This window comes from Apodemus sylvaticus, chromosome 14 (genome assembly GCF_947179515.1).
Source record: "Apodemus sylvaticus chromosome 14, mApoSyl1.1, whole genome shotgun sequence".
NCBI lineage: Eukaryota > Metazoa > Chordata > Mammalia > Rodentia > Muridae > Apodemus > Apodemus sylvaticus.
In genome coordinates, this window is record NC_067485.1 from 65,498,185 (window position 1) to 65,525,256 (window position 27,072).

A 27,072-nucleotide genomic window follows, 5' to 3' on the forward strand; every position below is an offset into this window, starting at 1 on the left:
TACTTGCTTCTTGGTCGTGATGCTTTGTGCAGGAATAGAAACCCTGACTAAGACAGTGAGTTAATAATTTTCTTGCTATTATCAGGAAGATTAGTTTTTAACATGATTTTCTGAGGAGGTCTTCATGCAGGAAGCAAAGAGAAGGGGCAAGGTAGGGAATGAGGTAAAGGGAGGGAGAAGGGAAGGATAAATATAAGAGTAGAGTGGAGTAGGAGAAGGGAAGGGAAAAGAGGAGAATCTGAGGTGAGGGAAGGAATCCTGAGGGGAGAAGGAAGAGAAAATGAAGAGCATGAGGTAATTATCTTATCTACATTTTAATGACAATTTGATGCTGATTTATCTTTATTTTAACCATTCAGAGTGGTTTTAGTGATTTTTTTTCACTATGAATTTACTTGGTATGTTTTATGGTTAATTATGTTGAAAATCCTTTCATGTGCTTGTTTCTAAATATCTACTCTTCACATGAGATATATTTTCCTCATTTTATGATTGGATTATTTTTAATTATCACTGTAGAAAGGAAGTAAAACATGAAATATTTAGGTATGAATATTCTTGACAAGCTGAAATTAATTTCCAGCTTTTGTTCTGCATTTCACCTATCATTCCTTTTTCCACTTTTGAAGTAATCACATACACATGGCCTTCTAGTGAATAGAATATTATTCATTATATAATGAATTGGATGTTTATACAACAATGACCATACACAGTACTGCCTGTATAACTTTTGTTCAACACCACAAAATATCAACACAATACTTTATCCTAGTTTTGGTTTCCATTATTATGATCACTGAAATGTTAGAAAATCATTTTATAAGCTTAGTGGACATTTTTATCTTCCTTTTGAATGGTGTCTATTATGTCTTTGGCCCATTTGCTTATATTTTAGTAATCCATAGGACTTGTTTAAAGACGAAGTAGTATATGATGGCTAACTATAGCCTGTGGAGCTTAAATCTTGTAATTTAATAAGGCCACTTAAAGCCGGTTATTAGGATAAAAATCATTAAAGGTAAGAATGAAGGCCACAGAGTTCATACATATGGTAATTCCTTCCCTTGTTTACCATTAAAAGCAATATATATGAGTGGAAGAGGAAAACTAAGGTCATACAAAGAAGATTAAGAAAAAATCATCTACTGTCATATCAAGCATTTGATTATCTTCTTAGATTTGCTGCTTCTATAAAGACTTGAGGACTAATGACAAAGTGAGGACATGCATTTTTTTTTCACAACAGAGCTCCTAAATGTCTTAATAGTAGCATGCCGCATTAATGCCATCCTGACTATGAGATATGGTGATGGTTTGGATATTTGTCACACATAAGGAGAGGGTAATGACTTTTTCTGATGCCAAACATCAATAGCTCACTCTCCATTTGCTTTGGAAACACTCATTTTGTTTTACCTGGAAATTCATTCATCACATATAACTGACTTCTGATAGCATCCTGCTTTTCTAGCATCATCTCCTCATGATACCTTTAGCCAAGTTACAAAAAATAAACAATGACACCTTGTCCTCTCAGCTCAATACCTAATAAATCACACTGTAGTTCAGTTATCAGTGATTGCAGACACTATGATCACACACTTATATAAAATGGACAGGATGTAAGAACAAACATTTGGAACAAGCTGTGGCAGCAATAGGAAGATTATTTTCGTGGGAAAACAATAAAATTATGATTTAGAAAACAGTCGCTCATATATTTTGAATGGCATGTATATTGATACACTTTCGCTTATTTGAACAAAAGTCGACCAAGGCAGCTTTTATAAGGGCAATAAATATTCTGGGATTACGTACATAATTTCATTAATTTATTTTCTGAGAGAGATAAAATTATTGAATAATTTCTAGTTTCAAAAATTTGTCTTTCTATATTATTTGGTGATACTGAAAACTATTTGTATGAGGGATAAGAGTATAAGAGATACATAGTATACAAAATTTCAAAATATTAAATGGACACTACTTATAGCTCCATTATGAGCATCGTTTTCTATATGCAGAGACTGTGCTATATAGATGCCAATAATTTCAGCCAAAATAATGAGTGGGAAGCAGTATAGCTGTGGCTCAAATCCACGTTTCTCTCTAGTACATGTCCAGTGAACTTTTTTTATATCCAGGAACCTTCTGTTCTTCTGTCAACTAAATACTTATGCTCTTGGGAAATAAGGAACTTGGCCACATATGTTATAAGGAAGATAAATTCTTCCCCACTTAATATTAAAAGCACTGTTTAAATAGTCTCTCTTGAATAAATTCTTTACTTCTTATAGAAAAATAATTAAGAGAAACCCTTACCTGGTACTAGGTGTATTTATAGGATATATAAGACCAAGTAATCAATATTTAACTTTGTCTTTTTTGTTTGGGAATGGTCTCATGTTTTCAGAAAGGTAGTCATAGTAGAATGCATAGATGGCTTAGTACAGCAGTTTTCTTTATCATGCTTCATACCAAAACACTCATGATGAAGTTGTCATTGTTGATATACATTTTCTGAAATGATGTTTTTTAAAAAAGTAAATAAATAAAACGGGCTGAGATACAGCTCAATGGATAAAGTGCTTGCTATGCAATCACAGGAATGTAAGTTCCATCCCTGGACCTGTGTAAATGAGCCGTAGATGATGGTTTAAGCTTATAAACCCAACACTTGGAAGGTAGAGGCAGGTTGATGCCTAGTTTTCTTAGTTAGGGTTTTACTCCTGTGAACAGGCACCATGACTGAGGCAACTCTTATAAGGACAACATTTAATTGGGACTGGCTTACAGGTTCAGAACTTCAGTCTATTATCATCAAGACAGGATGATGGCAGTATCCAGGCAGACATGCTGTGGGGAGATCTGAAAGTTCTACATCTTCATCTAAAGCCTGGTAGGAGAAGATTGGCTTCCCGGCAGCTAGGATGAGAATATTAAAGCCCATACCCACAGTGACACACCTACTCCAACAAGGCCATTCCTCCCAATAGTGCCATGCCCTAAGACAAATATATACAAACTATCACATTCCACTCCCTGGACCCCAAAGGCTTGTTCCTATTTATGTGTTGATAGGGGCAATAGGGACCTAGCCATAGCATAATTTAAAAAAATAGTTCAACTCCCAATGCCCCCATAGTCTATAGCAATCTCAATAATGTTAAAAGTTCAAAATTCAAAGTCTCTTCTAAGGTTCATCCAATCACTTAACTTTAATTCCCACATTAAGACAGTAAACCAGCAGAGCAAACTCGAAACTCAGCATCTCAGATTCCCTGGGTCTAGCATCTCTAACTTCTTGGGGTCTCCAAGGCAACTTCAGTGCTATAGCTTCTTTTCCCAATGTCTGGGATCCACCCATGGTCTTCTGGATTCCTCCAAAGGGCTTGGGTCACAACTTAGGCTCTGACCTATTAATGCCAAGCATTAGCTGCTCTCCGTGATTCCTTCATGATTCCTTCATACCTTCAAAACAAGTACTTCCTGGGTGACTCTTACACATTACCAAGTGCAGCCACAGCACAAGATACAACCTCGGTTACTTCTGGAACATAGCTTCTTTGTGATCTTAGAAAACACTTCACAGATTTCACCTCAGTGATGCTGATTTCTTCTTACTCGCCACTAATTTCTTAGCTCCAGTTAACTACCATCAATTGCCTCAGTTGTCCCTTCTATTCTTGACTCTAAAACCAGAACCACAAGGTGAAACTGCCAAATTCTCCTACCTGCTGGGGCTGGAACGAGGTCCCCTTGTTATATTACATTTTAGCAAAGTTTCTGTTTTCCGATTCCTTTACTCCTTAAACTTGGCTGTCCTGGAATTTGCTTTGCAGATTGCCTTTGAATCCAGAAATTTGCATGTCTGGCTCTGAAGCACTGGGATTAAAAGTTTGGTCCACTAAACCTAGACTTAAGTTTTTCTTCACCTAGAACTTGCTCTGTTCTAGGCTGGCCTTGAACTCAGAATTTGCATGGCTTTTCCTCCTGGGATTAAATGCTTGTACTATGATTCCCTGACCTAAATATAGCTCAGTCACTACTCCCTTATTTCAATTTAATATCCTTCAACACAGGATTTAGCTCCATTTCACTTCCTTGTGTCCCATTAATAATCAAACCACGTGTTTTATATTTTTCCTTTCAATGCTTGCTATGCTTGTTCAAACTGTTCTTCATGAGGCTTAACCAGAGAACAAAGTCTCTTCTGTTTTTTGTTTTTTGCTTTTTGTTTTAATTTTTTATTTTTTTTAGATTTTCTATGTCAATGCAATTAATATAAATCTCTTTCTCTTGGCCTCAGGTAAATTCTTCAAACAAGAGCAAAAAGCAGCCACAATCTTCACCAAAAATCACAAGTTCAGTCTCTAGGTAAAATTCTTCTCCGCTGAAACAGCTTGGGCCAGGTCAGCAAAGTTCAAATCATACTTAGCAACAAAGTCTTCCAGATTACCTCAAGGATAGCCATTTAATACCCATTTACAACATTCTACTGCTTTCCAAAGTCCTAAAATTCACATTCCTCCAAACAAAAGCATGGTCAGTCCTAGCATAGCAATACCACAACCCCTAGTTCCAACTTTTGTCTTAGTTAGGATTTTAATAATGTGAACAGACACCATGACCAAGACAACTCTTATGAGGATAACATTTAATTGTAGCTGGCTTATAGGTTCAGAAGTCTAGTCCAGTATCATCAAGGTACAAGCATGTCATCATGCAGGTAGGTATGGTACAGAAGGTGCTGAGAGTTCTACATCTTCCTCTGGAGGCTGCTAATGGAAGACCGGCTTCCAGGCAGTTAGGATGAGAGTATTAAAGCAATGCCCACATTGACACATCTACTTTAACAAGGCTACACCTCTTAATGGTTCCATGCCCTAGGCCAAGAATATACAAATTATCACATTGCTGTTCTCTTGTACCCTTCTCCCAGTCTTGTACCTTCTTCCCAGAGTTGGGAAACCTCCAATGGTTTTTACAGCTTGGCTGGAAACAGCTTCTTGCCTCACTGCATTTGCATTTTCCTGCCTGAGCCTTGAGGAGTTGATGGTCTGCTGAGCTCACTTTGCATCTCAGCCAGAGCAAAGAATAGATCTCAGGTTTTTCTCCTATAGATTTCCCAGTAAAGATATTAAACATTGAGCCTTGATCAGAACTTTGTCTTGGTGTCATTCTTCTTCTCACCTGTCTGTTCTCTTTCATCCCCAGCTCTCCTTCCAGGTGTACTTAGTTTGACCAAAGCTTCTGGGCAGCAACATTCACTGGCCATCCACCCTAACTTAACCAGTGAGTTCCAGGACAGTGGAAGAATCAGTGAGTTCTAAAGTAGAAACTTTAAGTGTTCTTTAGAGAGTCAATTGTGTTGTATTGTGCTTTACACATGAAGGAGAGTTTTCCTGCAGTGGACACAGGTGAAAGACTAAGGAAGACAGGTGAAGGAATGTCTCAAAAAAGCAGACACAGGAGAAGAATGTTCTGATAAAGCAAGCATGTGAAACTACATGTATGTTATGGATGGGACTAATGCTGTTCCTGTGAACCAATCCTCTAATGAATAAAGAAGCCAATCACTGAGCAAGTAGGCGGGAATTCCGGGTGGGACAGAAGGAGAGAGGAAACAGTAGAGAGTTAGTCCTCTTTGGAACTAGGACAGCAGAGGGGTAAGATGTAGCTGTTAAGAGTTTCTGAATATCATGGTGGATCCACAAGGATTCTCCACTGGAGCGATCAGATTTTAATAAGGCTTACAAGATTAAGATTTAGTTGTTGCACCCAGAGATAGAGTTATCATTGTTCCTAAACTAAGTTTGTATTGCGTTTTCCTTCATGTGACAGCTTGTCTGGATTTATGAGAGAGAAAGGTATGGTACCCAAACCCATGGGTTTGCCTGAGGTGCTCCACAAAGGTTGTGGGGGATTTGAAACACAGGATAGGCATGGTTGCTATTCACCAGTGGGAACCTATAGCTGGGTGGAGAGAATGTGGAGTGCAGAGTCAGAATCTCCATGAGATAAAAACAGGTTGGCCATTGCCTGCCAGTGCATGGCTGGTCAGGCCATCAGGCCAGAGGCACAGTGCAGAGATAGTTTGACTTTTTTAATATTTCACCCAACACATGTGATGAAGGATTCTTTGCTAACAACATACATGTGTTAGTCTGCCTTACACTGCGAACTTGAGCTGCTAGTGTTGGGACTCTATAGAAAGAAATGCACCAAAAAACTTTTGGTGGTGTGCTGCAATTTCTTGCCACTTCTACAGACTCAGGCTGATTGATTGCATGTGCTGAGGCAAAAAAGTAGTGATGAGGCAAGGCAGGTGGAGGGCAGGTGATAGTTGGGGGTGTATGAATAGAATGCCACAGAGTGACAGAGACAGAGCTTGGCTTGCTTATACCACTAGCTGTGCAACTATTCTAAGTCTCAAGTCTTCACTGATCTTCTCTTCTCTGAGAAAGACACAGACAAGAACTTCTCCTGGTGTTCCTGCTGATCCCTCCTGCTGACTTGAGCCTAGGTTGAGGACAGGCTGTCTCTGGGTCATGTCACTGCTGTTGCTAACCAGACTCTATCAAACTGGACTGCTAGTGTATCTGTGAAGTATTTGCAAGTGGACTGAGCTGCCACTGCCTGTGAGTCATAGACTGGAGTTGCTCCAAAGAACCTTTCTAAACAGGTCCACTTGCCCCATATCCTTTTCTTCCCACTACCTCTGTTGGATGTTGGGCTACAAGGAAGGTTAAAGCATTTAAGAACCATCATTAAAAATAAGGTTTGGGAAAAGTTAAAGTTACAGAGTTCTAGGACAATGAAATAATTTCTCTCAAAAATATAACCTGGAAAATGATAGGTAAAATCTAATTTTGACCTCTGACCTCTTCATGTATTTGGGCAAACATGACTCACACCTGCACACACATTTGTATACTTTCACATGCGCAAACACACTTGAATAATAAGAGAGATAACTTAGTGTTAGGAAAACCAAGCATCTTTATGGTAAAGTTTGTCCATCATCTTGAATGATGCATTTACCATTTACTAGTTTTACTTCTTGGCAGCTGTATTTGCTTTAATAAATTTTTTTTCAGATATTTCATATTATCTAAACTACTTGGGATAAATGACCACGTATTTGCATGTATGAAAAATTGTTAATTTTAAAAAAGCAACATATTTTAGAACTCTAATAAAAACCCAGAATGTACAATGTATTAACCAAAGATAAATTATCTTGGTCAAAACTCTGGCCTTAATCATTTTACAAAGTGTGAAACATATTTCTAGTTCTGAGCTTTCAGTTTAAAAGTGTCCTTTGGGTTTTTCCAAATGAAGTTTATTGGTATAGCATGGATAGAGTCATAATAAAGTAAAAATGAATTCTGAAATTACTGCAAAAAGTAAACTTTATATATCTGCAAAAAGAAAAACTCTACAGTCTCTCCACATCTAAGTAAACATTGTAAATTGCCAAAGCTTCACATATATGATTCCATTATATTTTGTTTGCAAATGGATACATAAAATGAAAGTGGAATATATTTCCTTTAGTTTTGAATATTTATGTTCTTAATTTAACTGCTGAGGTAGTAACAAAAAAGAAACAGAATTCCATTGCATAGAACTTTCATAATTGAAGGCTATCAATGCCATACTTTATGACATCAGTTTGCCCATCTATATTAATATCAATAGAGTAGAAAATTGTCTACAGTTAAAAAGAGGCCATATGTTCAATGTTATAACTCTGGCTTGGGTATTTTCTAAAAGACAAAAGAAAAGAAAAAATCCCAGAAAAGAATAACAAGTTTTTTGAATTTCTTCTTACCATCTCAGAATCAAATTCATCTTGTAGCTTGAATAAGATTTAGTTTGTTCAACGAACCTCTAGTCAGGTAAAGAGTCAAACAACTCTGTAAAAATCACCTTTATATTCTTTGTAGCCTATGACTTCTAGTGAAAAGAAACACCCAAATTCACACAAAATATCTTTCTCTTCTTTTTTACATTGAGCTTTTCCACACTTTCAGTTGCTAATAAACAGAATAATAGTTCATAATTCTGAAGTACCCTTGATGTCTCCTGACTACTACAAATTAGCACCAAAATTGAAATAGTACCATGACTATATCGTGGATGCACACACAGAATGGCAAATAAACCCAATCAGCATTGGAAATCTAGGCCATCTCACTGCCATTTGCACCAGAGGGTTGGGTGACTCCACAGCGTTCTGTGTCCAGCCTGCCAGGAGAGAGTGATCTCCAGCAGTGCTTTCACTTCTGAGCATGGAGGTGAGATCTTCTACTCCTCTCTGGAAGGGAACAGCTAGTAGTGCACAGGGCATATGCTTAGTGGAGCAGCTGGCACAGGGGTCTTCAGGGTACCATTTGCACTAGGGAGCCAGGCAGCTCCACAGCCTTCTGTGGACAGACCCTGCCAGATGAGAATTGGTCTCCCAGGAGTACAGACACAGACTTACAGGCCCACAGGAGGTACAAGCTCCAGCCAGAGACATCAAGTCTATCTAAAACCAGAGATAAACAGATGGCAAAAGGCAAGCACAAGAACCCTACCAACAGAAACCAAGGCCACATGGCAACATCAGAACCCAGTTCTCCCACCACAGCTAGTCCTAGATACCCCAACACACCAGAAAAGCAAGAGTTGAATTTAAAATAGTATCTTATGATGGTGATAGAGGGCTTCAAGAAGGACTTAAATAACTCCCTTAAAGAAATACAGGAGAACATCAGTCAACAGGTAAAAGCTCTTAAAGAGGAAACACAAAAATACCTTAAAGAAATACAGGAGAACATGGGTCAACAGGTAGAAGCCCTTAAAGAGGAAAACCAAAAATCCCTTAAAGAATTAGAGGAAAACACAAATGATCAAGTGAAGGAACTGAACAAAACCATCCAGGATCTAAAAGTGGAAGTAGAAACAATAAAGAACTTGTCAAAGTGAGACATCTCTGGAGATAGAAAACCTTGGAAAGAATTCAGGAGTCATAGATGCAAGCATCAATAATAGAATACAAGAGATAGAAGAAAGAATCTCAGGTGCAGAAGATACCATAGAAAACGTTGACTCAACAGTCAAAGAAAATGCAAAATGCATAAAGCTTGTAAACCAAAACATCCAGGAACTCCAGGACACAATGAGAATACCAAACATAAGGATTATAGGTATAGAAGAGAGTTAGGATTTACATCTTAAAGAGGCAGTAATTATCTTCAACAAAATTATAGAAGAAAACTTCCCTAGCCTAAAAAAAGAGATACCCATGAACATACGAGAAGCCTTCAGAACTCCAAACAGACTGGATCAGAGCAGAAATTCCCCCTGTCAAATAATAATGAAAACACCAAATGCACTAAACAAAGAAAGAATATTAAGGGCAGTAAGGGAAAAAGGGCAAGTAACTTATAATGTTAGACCTATCAGAATTACACCAGACTTCTCACCAGAGACAATGAAAGCTACAAGATCCTGGACAGATGCCATACAGACCCTAAGAGAACACAAATGCCAGCCCAGATTACTATACTCAGCAAAACTCTCAATCACCATAGATGGAGAAACGAAGATATTCCATGATAAAACCAAATGTATGCAATATCTGTCTACAAACCCAGCCCTACAAAGGATAATAGATGGAAAATGCCAACCAAGGAAGGAAACTACACCCTAGAAAAAGCAAGAAAGTAATCTTCTTCCAACAAACCCCAAAGAAGATACCCACATAAACATAAAAGTAACATCAAAAATAACAGGAAGCAACAATCACTATTCCTTAATATCTCTTAACATTAATGAACTCAATTCCCCGATAAAAGGGCATAGATTAACAGAAATATTTTTCATGTAAACCTTCAATTTTATCAAAAATTGTAATTCCTCTTTCAATTAATTTAGTAAATTTTATGTCTACCACTTTATTTGCATTATTTTTCATGATAATCTTCAATTTTAACATGTTTTTCTATATATTTATTCTATTTTATCAGAAATGTTTTTCATGTAAATCTCTTAATTTATCACAAACTATCTTGAATTTCACCTTCAATAAATTTAGAAAGTTTTTTATATCTACCATTTTATCTGTATAATTCTCCATGAAATAGTCAATTTTAATGTGTCTATATATTTTTTGAATTTTATCAGAAATATTTTCCATGTAAATGTTCAGTTTTACCTGAAAATGTTTATAATTCTACTTTTAATCAACTTAGAATTATTTTTATGCCTATCATTTGATCTGTATAATTTTCCATGATAATCTTCAACGTTTACATGTTTTTCTATATATTTCTTCAATTTTACTAGAAATATTTTCATGTAAACCTTCAACTTTATCAGAAAATGTTTATGATTCCACCTTTAATCAACTCAGGAATACTTTTATGCCTACCATATAAAATTTTCCATGACAATTTTCAATTTTCACATTTTTTCTACATTTTTCTACTATTTGATCAGAAATAATTCTTCAATGCAATCATAAAATGTTTTCATTTCATTTTTTCAATTAATTTTGCAATGTTTTTGTTTCTACCACTCTACTCTTTAATTTTCCATGAAAATTGTCAATTTTAATGTGTTTTTCTATCTCTTATATTTTATCAGAAATATTTTCCATGTAAATCTTCAATTTTGTCATAAAATGTTTTTACTTACTTTTTCAATAAAAGAGCATGCAAAAAAAAAAAAAAAAGAAAGAAATCCGTGCCAATGCTTCAAAGATATTTTTTACCAAATGTCTAATTGTAAGACCTTCATACATTTGATCTGGTCTATTAAAATGACTCAATATGTGGTTATATTGACTACTTTTTTCCCATTGCTTAAACTAACCTCCAAAAGCATGTGAAGGAAGGATTTATTTTTGCCTCACAGTTTAAGAGTTTGGATTATCATTGCAGGAAGCAGGAGGAAGCAGCTGGTCACATAGCAGCAAGAGTCATGATGTACAAAGAGATGAGTGCTGGTTCTCAGCTTACTTCCTCCTTATATTTAATCTGGGAACCCATCCCATAAAAGGGTGCCACCAAAATTCAGTGTCAGTCCTATTGCTTCAATTAACCCAATTTCAAATAACCTCACAGACCTGCACACAGTTTGTACCTAGGTTACTGTAGATACTGTCAGTTGACAGTTGATGTTATCTATCATATTAGTTCAGTCCTTAAAGAGAAAAATTCAGGGAAGTGCAGATTTAATAGTTTCATTTTCTAATTCTTGAGGGGAAAATGTTTATTTTAAGGTGATACAGAGTTCTAAAGTAACACTACAAAGTAGTATCATATATAGGATGAAGATTCTTTCTATACAGCATAGGTAATCCCATAATAGCTCCAACACTCAATCTTCCTGCACTTCATAAATTATTGTATGATACAGTCACTTACTTATATTCATAGTTATATTTAATATCTTTAAGTATTAAAGATATATCTCCTGGTTTATCTAACAACAAAATGCTGTTGATAAGTTCATAATTAGGGACATACAAATAGATTGCACATGTATCCTACCTTCAAGATAGTAGAAGCATGTCATGCAACAGAGAGACTCCTTAAGCTAGGTTTAGAAAGATGCCCAGTTTGGTAGGTAGTTAGTTGTAATTGTCAACTTGACACAAGTTAAAATTACCTGAGAAAGTTCTCAAGCAGGAGTTGTCTATATAAGGCACTTGTGGGGACACCTATAGTATATTGTCTTTCCCAACCCCATTTATTTATTTATTTATTTATTTATTTATTTATTTATTCTCTTTACATTTTAATATCGCCCCTCTCCTCCAAATACACCTTTAAATAGCCTCTTCCACCATTCCTCTTTTCCATTCTCCTTCACAAATGGGGTGGTGCCTCCTGGGTATCACCCTACCATGGCACACCAAGTCACTGAAGTACTAGGCAAACCTTATCCCACTGAGGCTGTTAGGGGAACAGGGTCTCCAGGCAGGCAGGCAACAAGCAGAGTCAGGGACAGACCTGGCATTAGTTGTTGGGAGGCATGCATGAAGACCAAGCTGCACATCTGCTACATTTATGGATGGTACATGTATTTAGGCAGTGATTGCTCTTTGGTTGATGGTGTCTGGGGGCCCCTAAGGTTCCAGGTCAGTAGAGTCTGTTGGTCTTCCCCTGGAGTCCCTTTCCTCTTTAGGGCCCTCAATCTTTCCCCTGACTCCTCCACAGACTTAGGGAATTGTCTTAACTATATTAAATGTTCTGGACTGTATAAATATAAAGAGGTTAAGGACAAGTATAGACATACTCCTTTAACTGCACTCTTAACCATGGATGTGATGTGAATTAGATGTTTTAAGTTCCCAACATGTTGTCTTTCTTGCTGGGATAACCTAGAGTCCAAAGTGAAAATACAATCTTTCTTCTACACATTTATTTTTAGCAGGATATTTTATCATTGTAACAGAAATAAAACTAGGGCAACCAGGATTTGCCAATACTAGGTTATGTATGGATAAGTATTGGTGGAGAAAAGAATAGTGAATAAAAGTATCAGAAAGCACAGAGATTTAAACAACCATGGATGAAGAAATGGTGTATACAGGAGCATGACTGATACATCTATTTTTTAACATGTACTAACATTTGCTTGATGAGAAAGATTTAAAGGGAAGTGCTAAGTTGGTTGAGGCCATGGTTTTGTACATGCTTGCTCTCTGAAACTATGAAGAGTTCTGTTTCTCAAAAGGGAAAGAACTACAGACAAATGACAGACGGAATGTGGAGAAAACACTGCTCTTAGGGACTCAATAACCTAGCTATCACCTTCATTTGAGGTTTTTCAAACATTAATGTCAGCACAGCAAATTGTGTTCTTTAGCATCCCAGTAAATTTGTTTTGTTTTGTTTTGTTGTGGATATCACACAGTGAATGTTGACATGAAGTTTTTGAATAGTATGGGGGTTTTGAATAGTATGTAAAATATATGCAGCACGGGATATTGATTGACTAAAGGGTTTGACTGGAGAACCATCTCTTTTTATTTTGTGGAATATTTTTTTTAATTTATTGATATATTTATTTACATTTCAAATGATTTCCCCTTTTCTGGACCCCCACTCCCCGAAAGTCCCATCAGTCCCCTTCCCTCCCCCTGTTTTCCCACCCAACCCTTCCCACTTCCCTGTTCTGATTTTGTTCTATACTGCTTCACTGAATCTTTCCAGAACAAGGGGCCACTCCTCCATTCTTCTTGTACCTCATTTGATGTGTGGATTATGTTTTGGGTATTCCAGTTTTCTAGGTTAATATCCACTTATTAGTGAGTGCATACCATGATTAATCTTTTGAGTCTGGGTTACCTCACTTAGTATGATGTTCTCCAGCTCCATCCATTTGCCTAAGAATTTCATGAATTCATTGTTTCTAATGGCTGAATAGTACTCCATTGTGTATATATACCACATTTTTTGCATCCACTCTTCTGTTGAGGGATACCTGGGTTCTTTCCAACTTCTGGCAATTATAAATAGGGCTGCTATAAACATAGTAGAACATGTATCCTTATTACATGCTTGGGAATCTCTTAATTGACTGTTCTAGCTTAAAATTATGCCACAAAGCAGTAGTGTATTGGCTGCCAATGACCATCTCATAAATGCTGATTTTGTTTGATGTGCATGATTTATTTTCCATTATATGGAAATTAATTAAACGATTAAAATTTTGTTATGTAATACTCAAAAATTATTTAGCCTGTTATCATCCAAATTTTGGAAGAAAGAATGTTCAAGAAAGTAGCAGAGAAGCTGAAATTTGTCTCTCATATCAAGTAAAAATTTGAATCTAATTATGTCAAAATGATCATTGAATTTAGCATTTTAACTGTTTTTCACTTGTAGTTGAAAAAGTAGTTTTAGATTTTTTAACTTAATGACTTTATTGCTTGGTAGTTTACAGTTTACTAATGTATGTATAATTTGATGCCTTACCATATAATGTCAAAACAAAGCTTTCATAGTTACTCAACACAAATAATACACTTAAGTGAAAGATAAATACTTACTTTGTCATTATCACTAATTATTAGACAGAATTTTATATACTTAACAATTTTCTGATAATAAGAAAATTCTGATTTTAATGAATGCATTTTTGATATTTCTAAATCTTTCATTTAAAGCATGTCTTCTTTCCTCTAACAAAATTCAACTCACCTTTCAAAATTAAATTTAAATATTTATTTCTACCAATTCACCTAATTCTCTAAACCTTGTAACAATTTCTGCATTCATAATGTATTAAATATTTCGTTCTATATGTGGAATTTCATTATATACTATCCTTTATTCTAGAGATTAGACAGCAGACAAAAGGCAAATACCATATTTGTCTCTTGTAAGTCACTAATCAATAAAGAGCATCTCCTTTATACAGAGCGGTCAGATAGTGTGGTGATATCAAGAAGCAAAGACTCCATTTTACAAGCACATAAATTGACAGTCTGGAACTATCACTGGAATCCATCTAGGTTCCATGATTGACTATAGTACAGGAAGTCATGAGCCACATTTACTTCAGAAAAAAAAGGCAAAAACTATAAATGAACACCCAGTTTATACCAGCAGCATCCTTATAGCTTATGACATAAAGACTGGGTACAGTAATACTGTCTTAAATACTGTTAAAGCAGGGAGCCCACTCTAAACTTAGAATTACACCTAACTCCAGAAGAATTCAAACTCTAATTAAATATCTGGTGAATGACAGAAGACCTTGAAAAAGTACTCCATGGACATAATGAGTTGTTAGGAGTTCTGACTTCTTCACAAGCGAATAGATCAATATAGTACTCTAAGGAATTTGCATTGACTTGTAAATATTCTTTCATCACTGAAATCTGGATTCTGATCATTTTAATTAAGATTCTAAGAGTATAAACAGAATAGTTTTGTTCTTCTTCCTTTACAAAGAAATGAATACAAGTTTTCTCCAATGTTAAGTGTTTACTTTGATAACACTGGACAAAGGGAATCAGAGAGCCTTTCAACCCCAATGCTATCATATGTAATTGGTCATATCACCAATACATAGCCACATCTGAGGCAGGGTGTGAAGCAATTACAGTGATAAGACATTCTACTCTATCTGAGCTAAAAGATTTCTGTTGCAAACTCTATGGAAAATGAGCTGAATAACACTGAAATGTAATTGATGAGAATAGACAATTTCACAGAATGATTATTGTGTAGAAAAAACATAATTTCTTATCTAGTGTCCTAGAAAAATGCAAAGGGATAATAAATATTTTAAAAATACAACTATTATCAGTAAAAAAAAAAAGAGCAAAATTTAGATTACCTAGGTCTTAGCATTCATAGAGAACATCTCAGTTGAGTGGTGGCATGTGTGAGTATAAAAGCATACAGTAGTCATGCCAAACAACTGGTTCATCATAAACCAGATAACCTGGAATATTGTCTTTCTTCTTTTCATGCTGTTTGTGTGGCAGATGTAAAGCCAATGTCTTATTAGTTTCTTTTTATTGTTTTTTGTATTTTTGTCTTTTGTATCCATTGCTTCTACAATTCAGCATCTGTTATGGTGTTTTTGTTTTTGTTTGATTGTTTGTTTTTTGTTTTGTTTTGTTTTTTCCAAGACAGGGTTTCTCTGTGTAGCCCTGGCTGTCCTGGAACTCACTCTCTAGACCAGGCTGGCCTTGAACTCAGAAATCTGCCTGCTTCTGCCTCCCAAGTGTTGGGATTAAAGGTGTGAGCCACCACCACCACCACCACCACCACCACCACCCAGTTAGTTCTGTTATGGTGTTTTGATACATGAATACATTACATAATAAGAAAATGCAGGTAGCTAGCATGTCCATCACTGTCAATACTTCTTTGTGATGGCAAAAGCATGATATAATTACCATGCTGTAAAATAAGATACAAGAAATTGTCTTTCTTTATTGTCTCAGTCAGAGTTTTCATTGCTATGAATAAACACCATGACTAAGGCAACCCTTTCAGAGGACAACATTTAATCGGGGCTGACTTACAGGTTTGCAGGTTCAGTCCACTATTATTATGGGGGCAAGGAGAGAAGTTTGGCAGCAGTCAGGCAGCCATGGTACTGGAAAAGGGGCTGAGAGTTCTACATCTTATTCTAAAGGCAAACAGAAGACTGGCTTCCAGGCAGCTAGGTGGAAGATCTATCAAAGTCCAATTCCACATTGACATATTTCCTCCAAAAGAGTCATACCTCCTAATAGCATCACTCCCTTGGCCAATCATATTCAAACCACTACATTTATTTACATTCGATTTTTTCTACTGGCCCTTCTCTTGACCCCCTTTCTGCTTTTGATGTTTGATCACTAAAAAAATGTTAATATTCAATTTATAAGGCAAATTCCCATATAAAATGTCAAGAGACTTGCAAAATAAAATACAGACTATAGGTCGTCTTCTTTTCATTAACTTAAGCTACAAAGTATGGTTTTTTCAATCAATAAACACAGGCAACACATAGCTGACATCATGAATATTATGTGACTTGCCTCACTGATAATAATTGCTGATGTTTTTTCATAAGGAAGTGCTGTGATTACCTGAAACCTCCATCTATGGTACTTGTACAACTGAAATAGTTTTATCATCTTTCATTATGTATTATTGTGTAAGCCTCAATTAAATTTCAGAAAATAAATTCTCCCTTTATTAACATTAGCATGTAGCTATAAAATAATTTTTAATGATGAGAAAAGAAGAAAATGATTAGAAATGAAAAAGTGACATAGAGAATTAATATATACATATATATGATTATGTTATTAATGACAAGCAAAGTGAGGAAAAAATCTCTCTTCTCATACATAAACGGTAGATCACTAAATATCTTGAGTTTACCATCACTCTAAGTTTACAGGGGAGGGATTATTTCACTGTATCTCACAGGCTTATATAATTATTTGTTAACTAAAAATTTCAACTAAAAATAATAAAGAAACTCATCAAGTTAACCTGTAGTAGTCAGTTCTTTTGTGTTTTGAACAGGCCTGTGGGCTTATTAATATGAAGATATAGAAATCTTTAATTGATATGACTTCAGGAAAACACTGATTGTCAGTAACATCTCTGCCTCCCAGGTATCAGGATGTTTCAAATTCTAAAGATAGATGGTGACTGCATTTTCCTTAATTGGCTGAAACCTTGTTTTTTGAGATGGACTTTCACCAACCCTAAAGCTAAACTAGTTGATCAGAAATCCCCAGAGGTCTTCTTATTTCTACTCAACGATCACTATAATGACAGGCTCACCCTTGTTTTGTTGTTTTTTGTTTTTATTTTGTTTTGTTTTGTTTATGTGAGGGAGAGGGTTGGTACTGGGGGTCTTAACTGAACATTTCATTCTTGAGCTGTAAACAAACACTTTATTATTGAGCCATCTCCTCAGCCCCATGTAAAGGAATTACTATCTCATGGCAAGTATTGTAAGCATTGGGGATGTTTATTTCCTGCATCGATTATACATTGAAATGCAAACATTTCTCTCATGTTTTTACTAAATTTATAGTATATGATAGCCTAAGCTGTGTGTTAGTGGATTATACTGTTATGTTTTCAGAAATGATCCTGAATAGCAAATGCAGTCCTGGCACTAAAGTTAGTTTAAACTAGTGTTGAGACAACTATACCAAAGACTCCAGGCAGCTAAGGAATGCTGAAAGGAGTGGTAGTCTTACACAAAGAAAAGCACATCAATTGATTATTCAATACCTAAAGGTTAGCCTTGTAAACATACATATCAGTAGCATTCGTTGGACTGAACACATTATATTTATATATTTAGGAATGTGTGTGTGCATACATGAATATATGTCACAACAATGAGAAAAGAGACCATTAATGAGAGCAAAGAAGATGTGTTGAACAGTTTTATATTAACTTGACAAACTAAAGTCCATTTGAGAGGAGGGAACCTCAGTTAAGAAAATGCTTCCATAATATAGGGATGTAGGCAAGTCTATAGAAGAGTTTCTTAATTAGTGACTGATAAGGGAGGGTCTAGCCCACTGGGACTGGTGCCATCCCTGGGAAGGTTGTCCTAGGTTCTGTAAGAAAGCAGGTTGAGCAAACCATGATGACCAAGGCAGTAAGTAACACCCCTCCATGACCTCCAGGTTGTTGCCCAGTTTGAGTTTCTGTTGACTTTTTTCTGACCTTAATGGTGACCAGACACACATGTGGCGCACATTCATACATGTAGACAAAAGGCTCTTACACATTAAGTAAAATAAATAAACCTTTAAAAGGACTGAGGGTATGTTCATATATAGTATAAATGATGTGGTTTTATATGATCTGAAGAAAAAACTGAATAGAGATGCACTCTATTTTTTTCCTAATGTTCAACTGTGAAACCTACATATGAGGAACCCATAGAAAGGACAGGATAACTCTATTTCAACTTTTTTAATGTAGAAATCATCAAACAGAATTTTCAATAAATCAAATAGCTCAAACTAGAAATCAGAAAGTTAAATGCAATCTTATATTTTTTAAATATCATGTAAATGGACTAAAGACGTGTCCTTCTCATTCCTGGTACTTCACCTTTGAAACCAATAGCCTACGCTAGCATGTTTTGAAGGACTCACCAGCTCTAAAATTTCTCTGTTCCACTAAACAAGACAAAACAACAAAGAAATTTAATTATGGTCTTTCAGCATTACAGGGTTGCTCTATCAGGAGAGCTCTTCTGAAATACATTATTTTTCTCCACTTCTGGCTTGAATATATTATGTGGTCTAACATGACTGTATAATGGATAGACCTGAATGACTTCAATTAAATATATTGAAATTCCCTAAAGCACTCAGTAATCTTGATTAAAATATCAACAGTTTATTACAGATGGAGGACGTCCAGAAGGCAATAAATGTTCTTCAAAGAACAGGTGCATTCTATTCAAATGATTAGTTGAAAAGATTCTAAAGGTTATTTGTTTTATCTGAGCCTGGGAAGACTCCACTGTATATAGGATACATGAAGAATAAATCAAACTTAAGAATGTTTCCTTCTAAGTTTGAAGGGTGTTGTTGTCTTTTGTTAATCTCAGAAGAGAAAAAAATCCAATGTCTGGAACAATATGTAAAATTATAAAAGAAGAACAACTATATATCTTTAAGCCCAGTATTCTTCAACAACTCTTACTTATTCAGATGAGTCCACAGCATGGTTGGTGGGGTGCTTGCCTAAGATGCATGAGACCATTGCTTCCCTCCCCATCACTGAAGAACTGAGCATAATAGCACGCACCTGCAAAGCCAACACTCAGGCAGTGGAGGCAGGGGACCAGAAATTCAAAATTGTCCTTGGCTGCATAGTGAATTTAAGGGCATCTGTGATGCAGAAGATTCTATCTTAAGCAAACAAACAAACAAACAAATATCCTTATTATGTTCCTGAATATTTTAAAATGTCTGCTTTATTTTTTTCATTTGTCACAAAAAGCAATGCATTTAAAATTAATGAAAAATTAGAATGGCTTAACAGGCACCAAAAAATAAGAAATGGTACATAAATATACCATTTGGGGATGAATTGTTTACTCTAGCCAGGAAAAGTCTATAGTTTAGAGTAGTGTAGACTACATAGTGTAGACATGCAGGGCACTTCACTTCTGAACAGCCTCCATGGTAAGACAGGATGCAAACTGACCATGCTTAATATTAATTTAAAAAGACCTGAATTCAAGCCCTTGTTCCTCCTCTTTCTTATGATTTTAGATTTTGTGTTTCATTCTCATGGACCTCATTGATAAATATTCCATCATTTTCCATGAACTGAATCTCTGTCACAAAGGATTTGTTTTGAGTCCAGCAGGGAGGGACAAAAAACTGATGATCGTTCCATCTGATTAGCTATTTGACACTATATGATTTTATTTTCTACAGCATTAGAGCTTTTGGAAAGTACATTATTTTAGAGGTATGTTTGTTTCTTTTTACTATCTATACACAAGACAAATAAAGAAAGATATATAATTGGTATGAGTTTCTCAGCAGACTAGGTTTTTGGATTCTTGTTAGTCACTTCTTGCCATAAAAATTATCGTAGCGGTCATGTAACTGGTAGCAAGAAATATGAGGGGGAGTTTTTAAATATATAGTCTATACAATAGTACAGATATTTATTAAAATCCATGTAAGGCAATAGCTTTTTGGGTTGAAGGAATCATGTAATTCTAAGTGCTACCATTCATTTTATTTTACAAATCAAGTTCCATTCAACCAACATGGAACTTGGTTAAATAAAACTTCCTTTTCCTACTATCTGCATAGAACATTGGTTATGGAAGGAGGAAGGAAACATGAATATTTTGATGTAGACATGTCCAGACTTAAATCCCTGCTTCATGAACAAAACAATAGTGTGAGAGAACAGTTGCTGTGTTATTTCTGTGAATTCCTTTCTTTAGCCCATTAGTACAAGTGGACTCCTACTATGTGTTTCAGAATGTTGTACTAAGAATTGCAAGAAGCAATGGAGGTATTGATGCTCAATGAATGGCTCATGCTAGTACGTGTTGGCATTGTGGTGCTTGAAATAAGTGAACTATATAAATTGGGCCACCATTAAATTATTGTGCAATGTTTAGATGCTTTTATGTCTGACTGAATTCTATACTTCAGTTTCTAGATCATGAGTTCTTCAAACCAGAGCTGACTACGATGTATAAAATGTTTCATGACAATTCCTTCTAAGGGGATGAGCCTTAGCGAGAACCTAGTAAGGCCCCTTTATAATTGCTCCAGCAATCACTCCCTGAAGATCTTAGGCAGCTAGCAAAACCATGAATTTTGATACTTTGATCTTAAGAATTGACAATCTATTTGTAGAGAGAGAATAATCTCCAATCACCACCCTGTTGAGCAGGATCAGATGAACACTCAGAAAACGAACTGTAGAAAGCAAGAGTAGTATGAAAGCATCCTCCCCCCACACACATACCAAAAAAATGCTGAATATTGCAGTTGCACTGACTTGCTGTGGAGCAAAAGCACAGGGGGTCATACTTGAAGTTCAGAAGAGGAAAATGATCCAGAGGTGGCACATTCATAAACTGGGAATTTTTTTTTCAAAAAAAAAAAAAAAGAAAGAAAAGAAAGAAACAAAATGCAGAATCCTACCCCTATTGAGTGTGGCATCTGTCTAGCATGCTTTCAGATTCCCGAGAAGGTTAAATCCAGCATGGTTCTGCACACACAGGGAACTCTAAGCAGTACTTTGTAAATAGGATCAAAACCACACATATTATTCACCAAAGTGAATTGATTTCCATAAAATTCTGAATATAAATTTAATACACACCATGAAGGATTTCTCTTCTTCATATCCCTTGTGATTTCCTAAAATCAGTATGCAATATTGGTTTGTTTGTTTGTTTAAGGGACAAGTGTCAAAACCAGAGTCTTGTGCATGTTTGGCAGTACTCAGGCACAGAGCTCCAATTCTAATACCCAAATTCTCCCTCCCCAGTTTGGATGGTGATTTTATTAAATATAAAATTATTTCAGACTCAAATCTCTTCATCAACTAAAAATTGATTACATGTATATAGTATATAATATGCTCATTACATTCATCCCTGTGCCCTGTGCCAGTCCCCTTCCCTACCAACCCATCCCTCCTCTCACCAAGACCCCATTCCCTTTCCATATTTTTCCACGCTCTTTTTTTGTTTTAGTTTGTAACGTATTGGATTTAACCAAGTGTAGTTTCATGGAGATGGATATGAACAGGAATAAGCTACCAGAGCTACCATGTGTCAACAAAGACACATCCTCTCCCCCATTATCCCTCAAACATCATTAGCATGAAGTGTCACCATTATTGACTGACTGTTTTAGAGCTCAGGCCTATACTGTCTCTGTGCAGTTAAGTCTTGTAAGCTCTTGAGTGCCACAACCATGTCATGCCCATAAACAGAATCTCACAGGTTTTCTCCTTATAGTCCATCTCAGTAAGACTATATGTGTATTTTATTTGTCTTGCTGTTGTTGTTTTGAGATACTACCATTTTTAAAAATGCTATTACATTCCCAATGGAAATCAGTTGGAGGAGCCATAGTATGACTTTATAAGAAGGATGATACCTCTCAACAGCTTAAATTTAATTGTATTTGAATATGAAGTTTATTACTATAATATGAGATAATTGAATGGAAGTATCAGTTAAGTAACTAATAAAAGCAAACCCCACAGAGGACAAATCTCTCACATGAACACAAATAATAAAATACCATAGTCAAAAGAGTACTAGGGAAATACTCCAGGGAGAACTTTACATTTCATATAAGTTTCTACATTCAAGTACAAGAATAACACTATGGCTATTTGCTGCATAGGTCTTCCTGGGCTGCATTTCATGCCTCATTATAGCATGATGCAAAACCTTCAACTCAGCTCAGGTTTGCAGTAAAACATGAAATGCACAGTCATACATGATTCAGTTAGATGAGATCTTTGACATTCGGGTCAGGTCTTTCCCATCAGTGCCGGTGCTCTTGAGCAAAGCTCATGTGTGAAGAAACAGGAGTGGCTGCTAGAGCAGGCGTTAAAGCAGGGTTGCTTAGAATGCTAACCAGATTCTTAAAACAGATGTTCTATACACACACACACACACACACACACACACACACACACACACACACACTTCCTTTTAACTGCAACTTTAGCTTGTTATAATGAAAAGGTATTTGAACTAGGTCTTATTAATATTAATATTTACTTCATTGTTTTGTCCCCAAACTCTGTCACTTTGTTATGTCAAATTAAAACTCTGATGGAAACATCCAATTAGCATTCAGGGAGGGAATGCATTCACATGTCACACTTAATAAGCAGTTCAATGTAATCATACCTTGGCCAGACTCATGATAGACTTATGGGGCCAGAATGTCTATTATTAGTACTCACTAATTACTTGAATGAGAGAAAATGAATAGTTTCTCTCCTTTCAAATGTACAAATAACCTCTTTCTTCTTATTGAAATAGATGGGAAAGGAAAGAGCAAAATGAGAGAAACTTAGATAACTCTTAGAAAAGGAAGGACAGGAGCTGTGACCTGTCACTGCACTCCATGTTCCCATGTGCCAGCTAATCAAACTTCATAGAGTGTGTAGCCTGCAGGAGCTTCTCCTTGTGAGGAATGAGGCTTCCTCTAGCCAGCTCAGATGACCATTCTCCCTGCCAGAGCCTCAGAAAGCTCTGCAGGAAGGATCCTAAGCCAAGATCCTACCTTAATGAGAATTTGAATGGATCCTGTGGCTTTTGCAGATATGAAATACCAGAAGCTCATAGTGCAGGCAGCACTGGATTCTTGCCACGTGGCACTCTTGAAATGGGCTTTGTCACCCCGAAGGCCCACTGGGGTCGCCTCCAGATACATGAAGTGACCTAGGAATAAGGATGGGATTTAAATAGCAAAAGAACAATAAGGGGATTATTCTAGCTTTTTCATCTTAGTTGAGGTTTTTTTTTTATTGCATTTCATGTGATCTAGCTGCCAAAGGCATTTTCATCTGAAATGGATAATAAATTTAATAGTCTTGTCTCTCACTCACTGGCAGAACAATCCCCAATTCTGTGTGATTTTAGTAAAGAGTTTCACAGTATGCAGGCTAAATGATCTGACAGATATTTATGCCATTATATCAACTAGATAGTCACAGGAATCATTTAATGGACTCCATAAACTTGCTAGTATTATAAAAGTATACAATGATTTCCATGAAATGAAAATAAGGGAATGTCCAGCCACCCTTAAATATGTAAAAAAATAAAATAAAATAAAATACTGGGCATTTGAATGTATAACATGAGAGGGAAGCTATTTAGTTTTATTCTTATTATGAATATATTAAATCATATCATATATGTCAGGTGAGTGTTTTGGTCCTTGAATCTGTGGCCTAACTCATCAAATAATATGTCTATGAAACCTCAATATTGAGATATCATTCTGCAATTTTGCACTGCTCAGGACTTAAGAGTCCTTTTGTTATCCTATTAATGTCCTTTGCTTCTTGAGAGTTGCACCTGACAACAGACTGTAAATTACTATAAAAAATAGTCTATTGTAAACACTCTTACAAATGTAGTACTGCAGGTACAGTTTCACAGTTTCTCAGGAAGCTTCAATCTCTTTATCCATAGGCTTCATTGCATTTGCTCTTACGGCCTCTGCTATGTAAACTGAGCAAACTTTACTATTTCCACTTGAAAAGCTATGAATCTGAGCTTCTGAAATATCAAGTGATTTGCTAATGAGCAAAAGAGTGTCCAAATTCAGGGGGATTGATGACAGATGAGTATGCTCCACTTAGAAAAATTATCTGAGGGAAGCAATTGGTCATTTAAGTATAGGCCTTGGAACTGAGATTAATGCTAGGTTGTTATTGCCCTTCTTATGGCCATTGTTTGGAAATAAAAGTTCTGATGAAGACAAGCAAATGTCATGCTATTAAAGTGGACTCTAGTCAATATGCATGAGATCTTTTAAATGTATTTCTTATTTGCCTATATAATTGTAGTCTAGGACAGAGAGTTACTGCTGAGTAAGTTCATCCTTTTTAGCTCTTTCTTAACCCTGGCTGGTTGATTTTACTCAGTTGTTCTGGTTCAATTTCCTGTCCAAGCTGACTATTTCAATCTGACTTCTCTAGGTTTCTAAATGAATTGCCCTGCTTTCCCTCAAACAAACTTTAACCATTTTTTCTAATCTTCTTCTCCTTCTTAGCAGGTTGCCTCTGCTAACCTGTACTGAACTGCATTAACTCAAGAATAAACTCAACTTCACTCCATTGCACTGAACTCAACTGACTGAACAGGACTGACTTTGAACTTAAGAGATCTGTATGCCTCTTTCTCTCTCCTGAGTGATGTAATTAAAGGCATGTACCATCAGGCCTTGACCATGTAAAGATTTTCTTTACATGGAACTTGCTCTATACCAGACTAGACTTGAACTTGGAGTTGGGCTTGCCTCTGTATCCTGGGATGAAAGGATGATAAGTGTTTGTTTGTATTCCAGCCAGAACAGCCATGTTGCTGAAATAAAATTCCACTACAGGAGCTAATAGAAAAATAACTATGGGAAATTATATGCCATACATATTGTAGGAGATGATGTGAAGATGTGGGTTGAATAAAATATAAGTGAGAGATTTGTGAGACTACCAGAACCTAAGGTAGAGACAAGGAAGACCAGCTTCTTCCCCAAACCCTCAGAAGGAATCAGTGCTGCTACCTGCTTCATGTTGTATATCTGACTTCCAAAACTGAGATAGTAGAAATGTGCACACTTTCAGTTACCTGGTCCAGGTGCTTTGGTGCAGCTTCCCTAGGATATGAACATACGAGCTAAAGATTTGCTTGAACAGTGGTTTCACTGCCATATTTTCTTTAGTTGCTGCTGCTAACAACAAGGGGGAATGTTATGAACATAAACAGGGTATCACCAACAACAGCAAAAACAACAACCACCTAGTAACTTACCATGTTCATTTCCAAGTGTGTGGTCTTCGGGAGGTCGTTGGCTTTGATGAGAGCCAATCCCTAAAAGCCAATCAGAGTTTTCAGCTAGCGAGTTCTTCCAGCCACACCAACCATTCTCAAAAGTGCAGGAGCCACCACACTCGTTTTCATCACTGTTATCCCCACAGTCATCGACAAAATTACATCTCTGTCCTTGACTGTAGCATCTGCCATTCTGACACTCCTCAAAGCCCTGTGGGCAGAAGCCTGGAAAAAAAACATAAACGGATTGCAAAAAATGATCAAGTTAATTTAAAAGTGAAAATATGTGTATAAAATTTCAGAAGAAAATTCCATTTTGTGCATTGGCCTTAAATTTGATCTCTGAATTTATAATATAAAAATTAAAATATATTTTCTCCTCTAGTTTTGTTTTGTTCTATTGTTCTTGGTCTTACTAGGATTTGTTAGTCAGTTTGTTTGTTTGTTTGTTTGTTTGTCTGGGGAGGCGAGAAGAGTGTCCCTTGGAAGTTTAGCCTTGGTAGTTTAGCCTTGGTAGTTTAGCCTTGGTAGTTTAGCCTGTTCCCCAGGCTGTCTTGGAAATTTCAAAGCAATCCTTAGGCTCTAGCTTCTTAAATGCTAAGATTGCCAATAGGAATGAATTGCTCTACTTGTCTCTTCCTTCCTAAACTCCTAGATACCTGAAAGACAAGATATTAAGATTACTCCTTGTTTTATTTCAGAATGGACACTTTCATGTCTGGAAAGAAGCTACATGATGATTGAGAGTTAATGTTGATAAGAGGTGGTGCTCAATGTTTCAGACTCCTGAAAGACAAGATATTAAGATTACTCCTTGCTTTATTTCAGAATGGACACTTTCATGTCTGGAAAGAAGCTACATGGTGATTGAGAGTTAATGTTGATAAGAGTGGTGCTCAATGTTTCAGACTCTGGAAACAACTGAAAATGCTCCAGAAACAACTGTCTTGAGTCTTGAGTTTTGAATACTTTTCAACAGGTTGTTCTGAAGAATTAGTCCTGAGAAAGGCATTATTGCAGGCTGCAGAATACACATATGTATATATATATATATATATATATATATATATATATATATATATATATAGTATGAGTGTATATGTGTCTGATTTATGACACAAGGACCTAATGCCAAGAAGATTATATATATACATATATATTGTATAATACATTATATAATTATTAATAATATATCATTATATATTATATATTATTAATATATATTAACATATGATAATAATATAGTATATATATGAGTAATATCATAACCTTTAGATCAATAACATATTGTATAGAAATCTATGATTGGTCTATGTTACCAGAGACTATTTTTTGAAATAAAGTTTTGCCAATTAAAGTATTCTTAGGAATACTTTTACAAGATGGCATAACTATAGTTTAGTAGCTCATAAAAATCTGGTTTTGCAATGAATTCATGAAATTCTTAGGCAAATGGATGGACCTAGAGAACATCATACTAAGTGAGGTAACCCAGAC

At 36.0% G+C, this 27,072-nt stretch overlaps 1 protein-coding gene across 1 annotated transcript in view; it reads right to left on the reverse strand.

Annotated features, from left to right (window-relative positions):
- Positions 1 to 27,072, reverse strand: part of Malrd1 (MAM and LDL receptor class A domain containing 1) — a 719,676-nt gene that overhangs the window by 288,586 nt on the left and 404,018 nt on the right. The window contains exons 26-27 of the mRNA XM_052156848.1: positions 25,555 to 25,800; positions 23,297 to 23,454 (exon numbers count right to left, since the gene is read on the reverse strand). Of these exons, the coding sequence (XP_052012808.1) occupies positions 23,297 to 23,454; positions 25,555 to 25,800 (404 nt within the window). The remainder of the gene's footprint in view (positions 1 to 23,296; positions 23,455 to 25,554; positions 25,801 to 27,072) is intronic.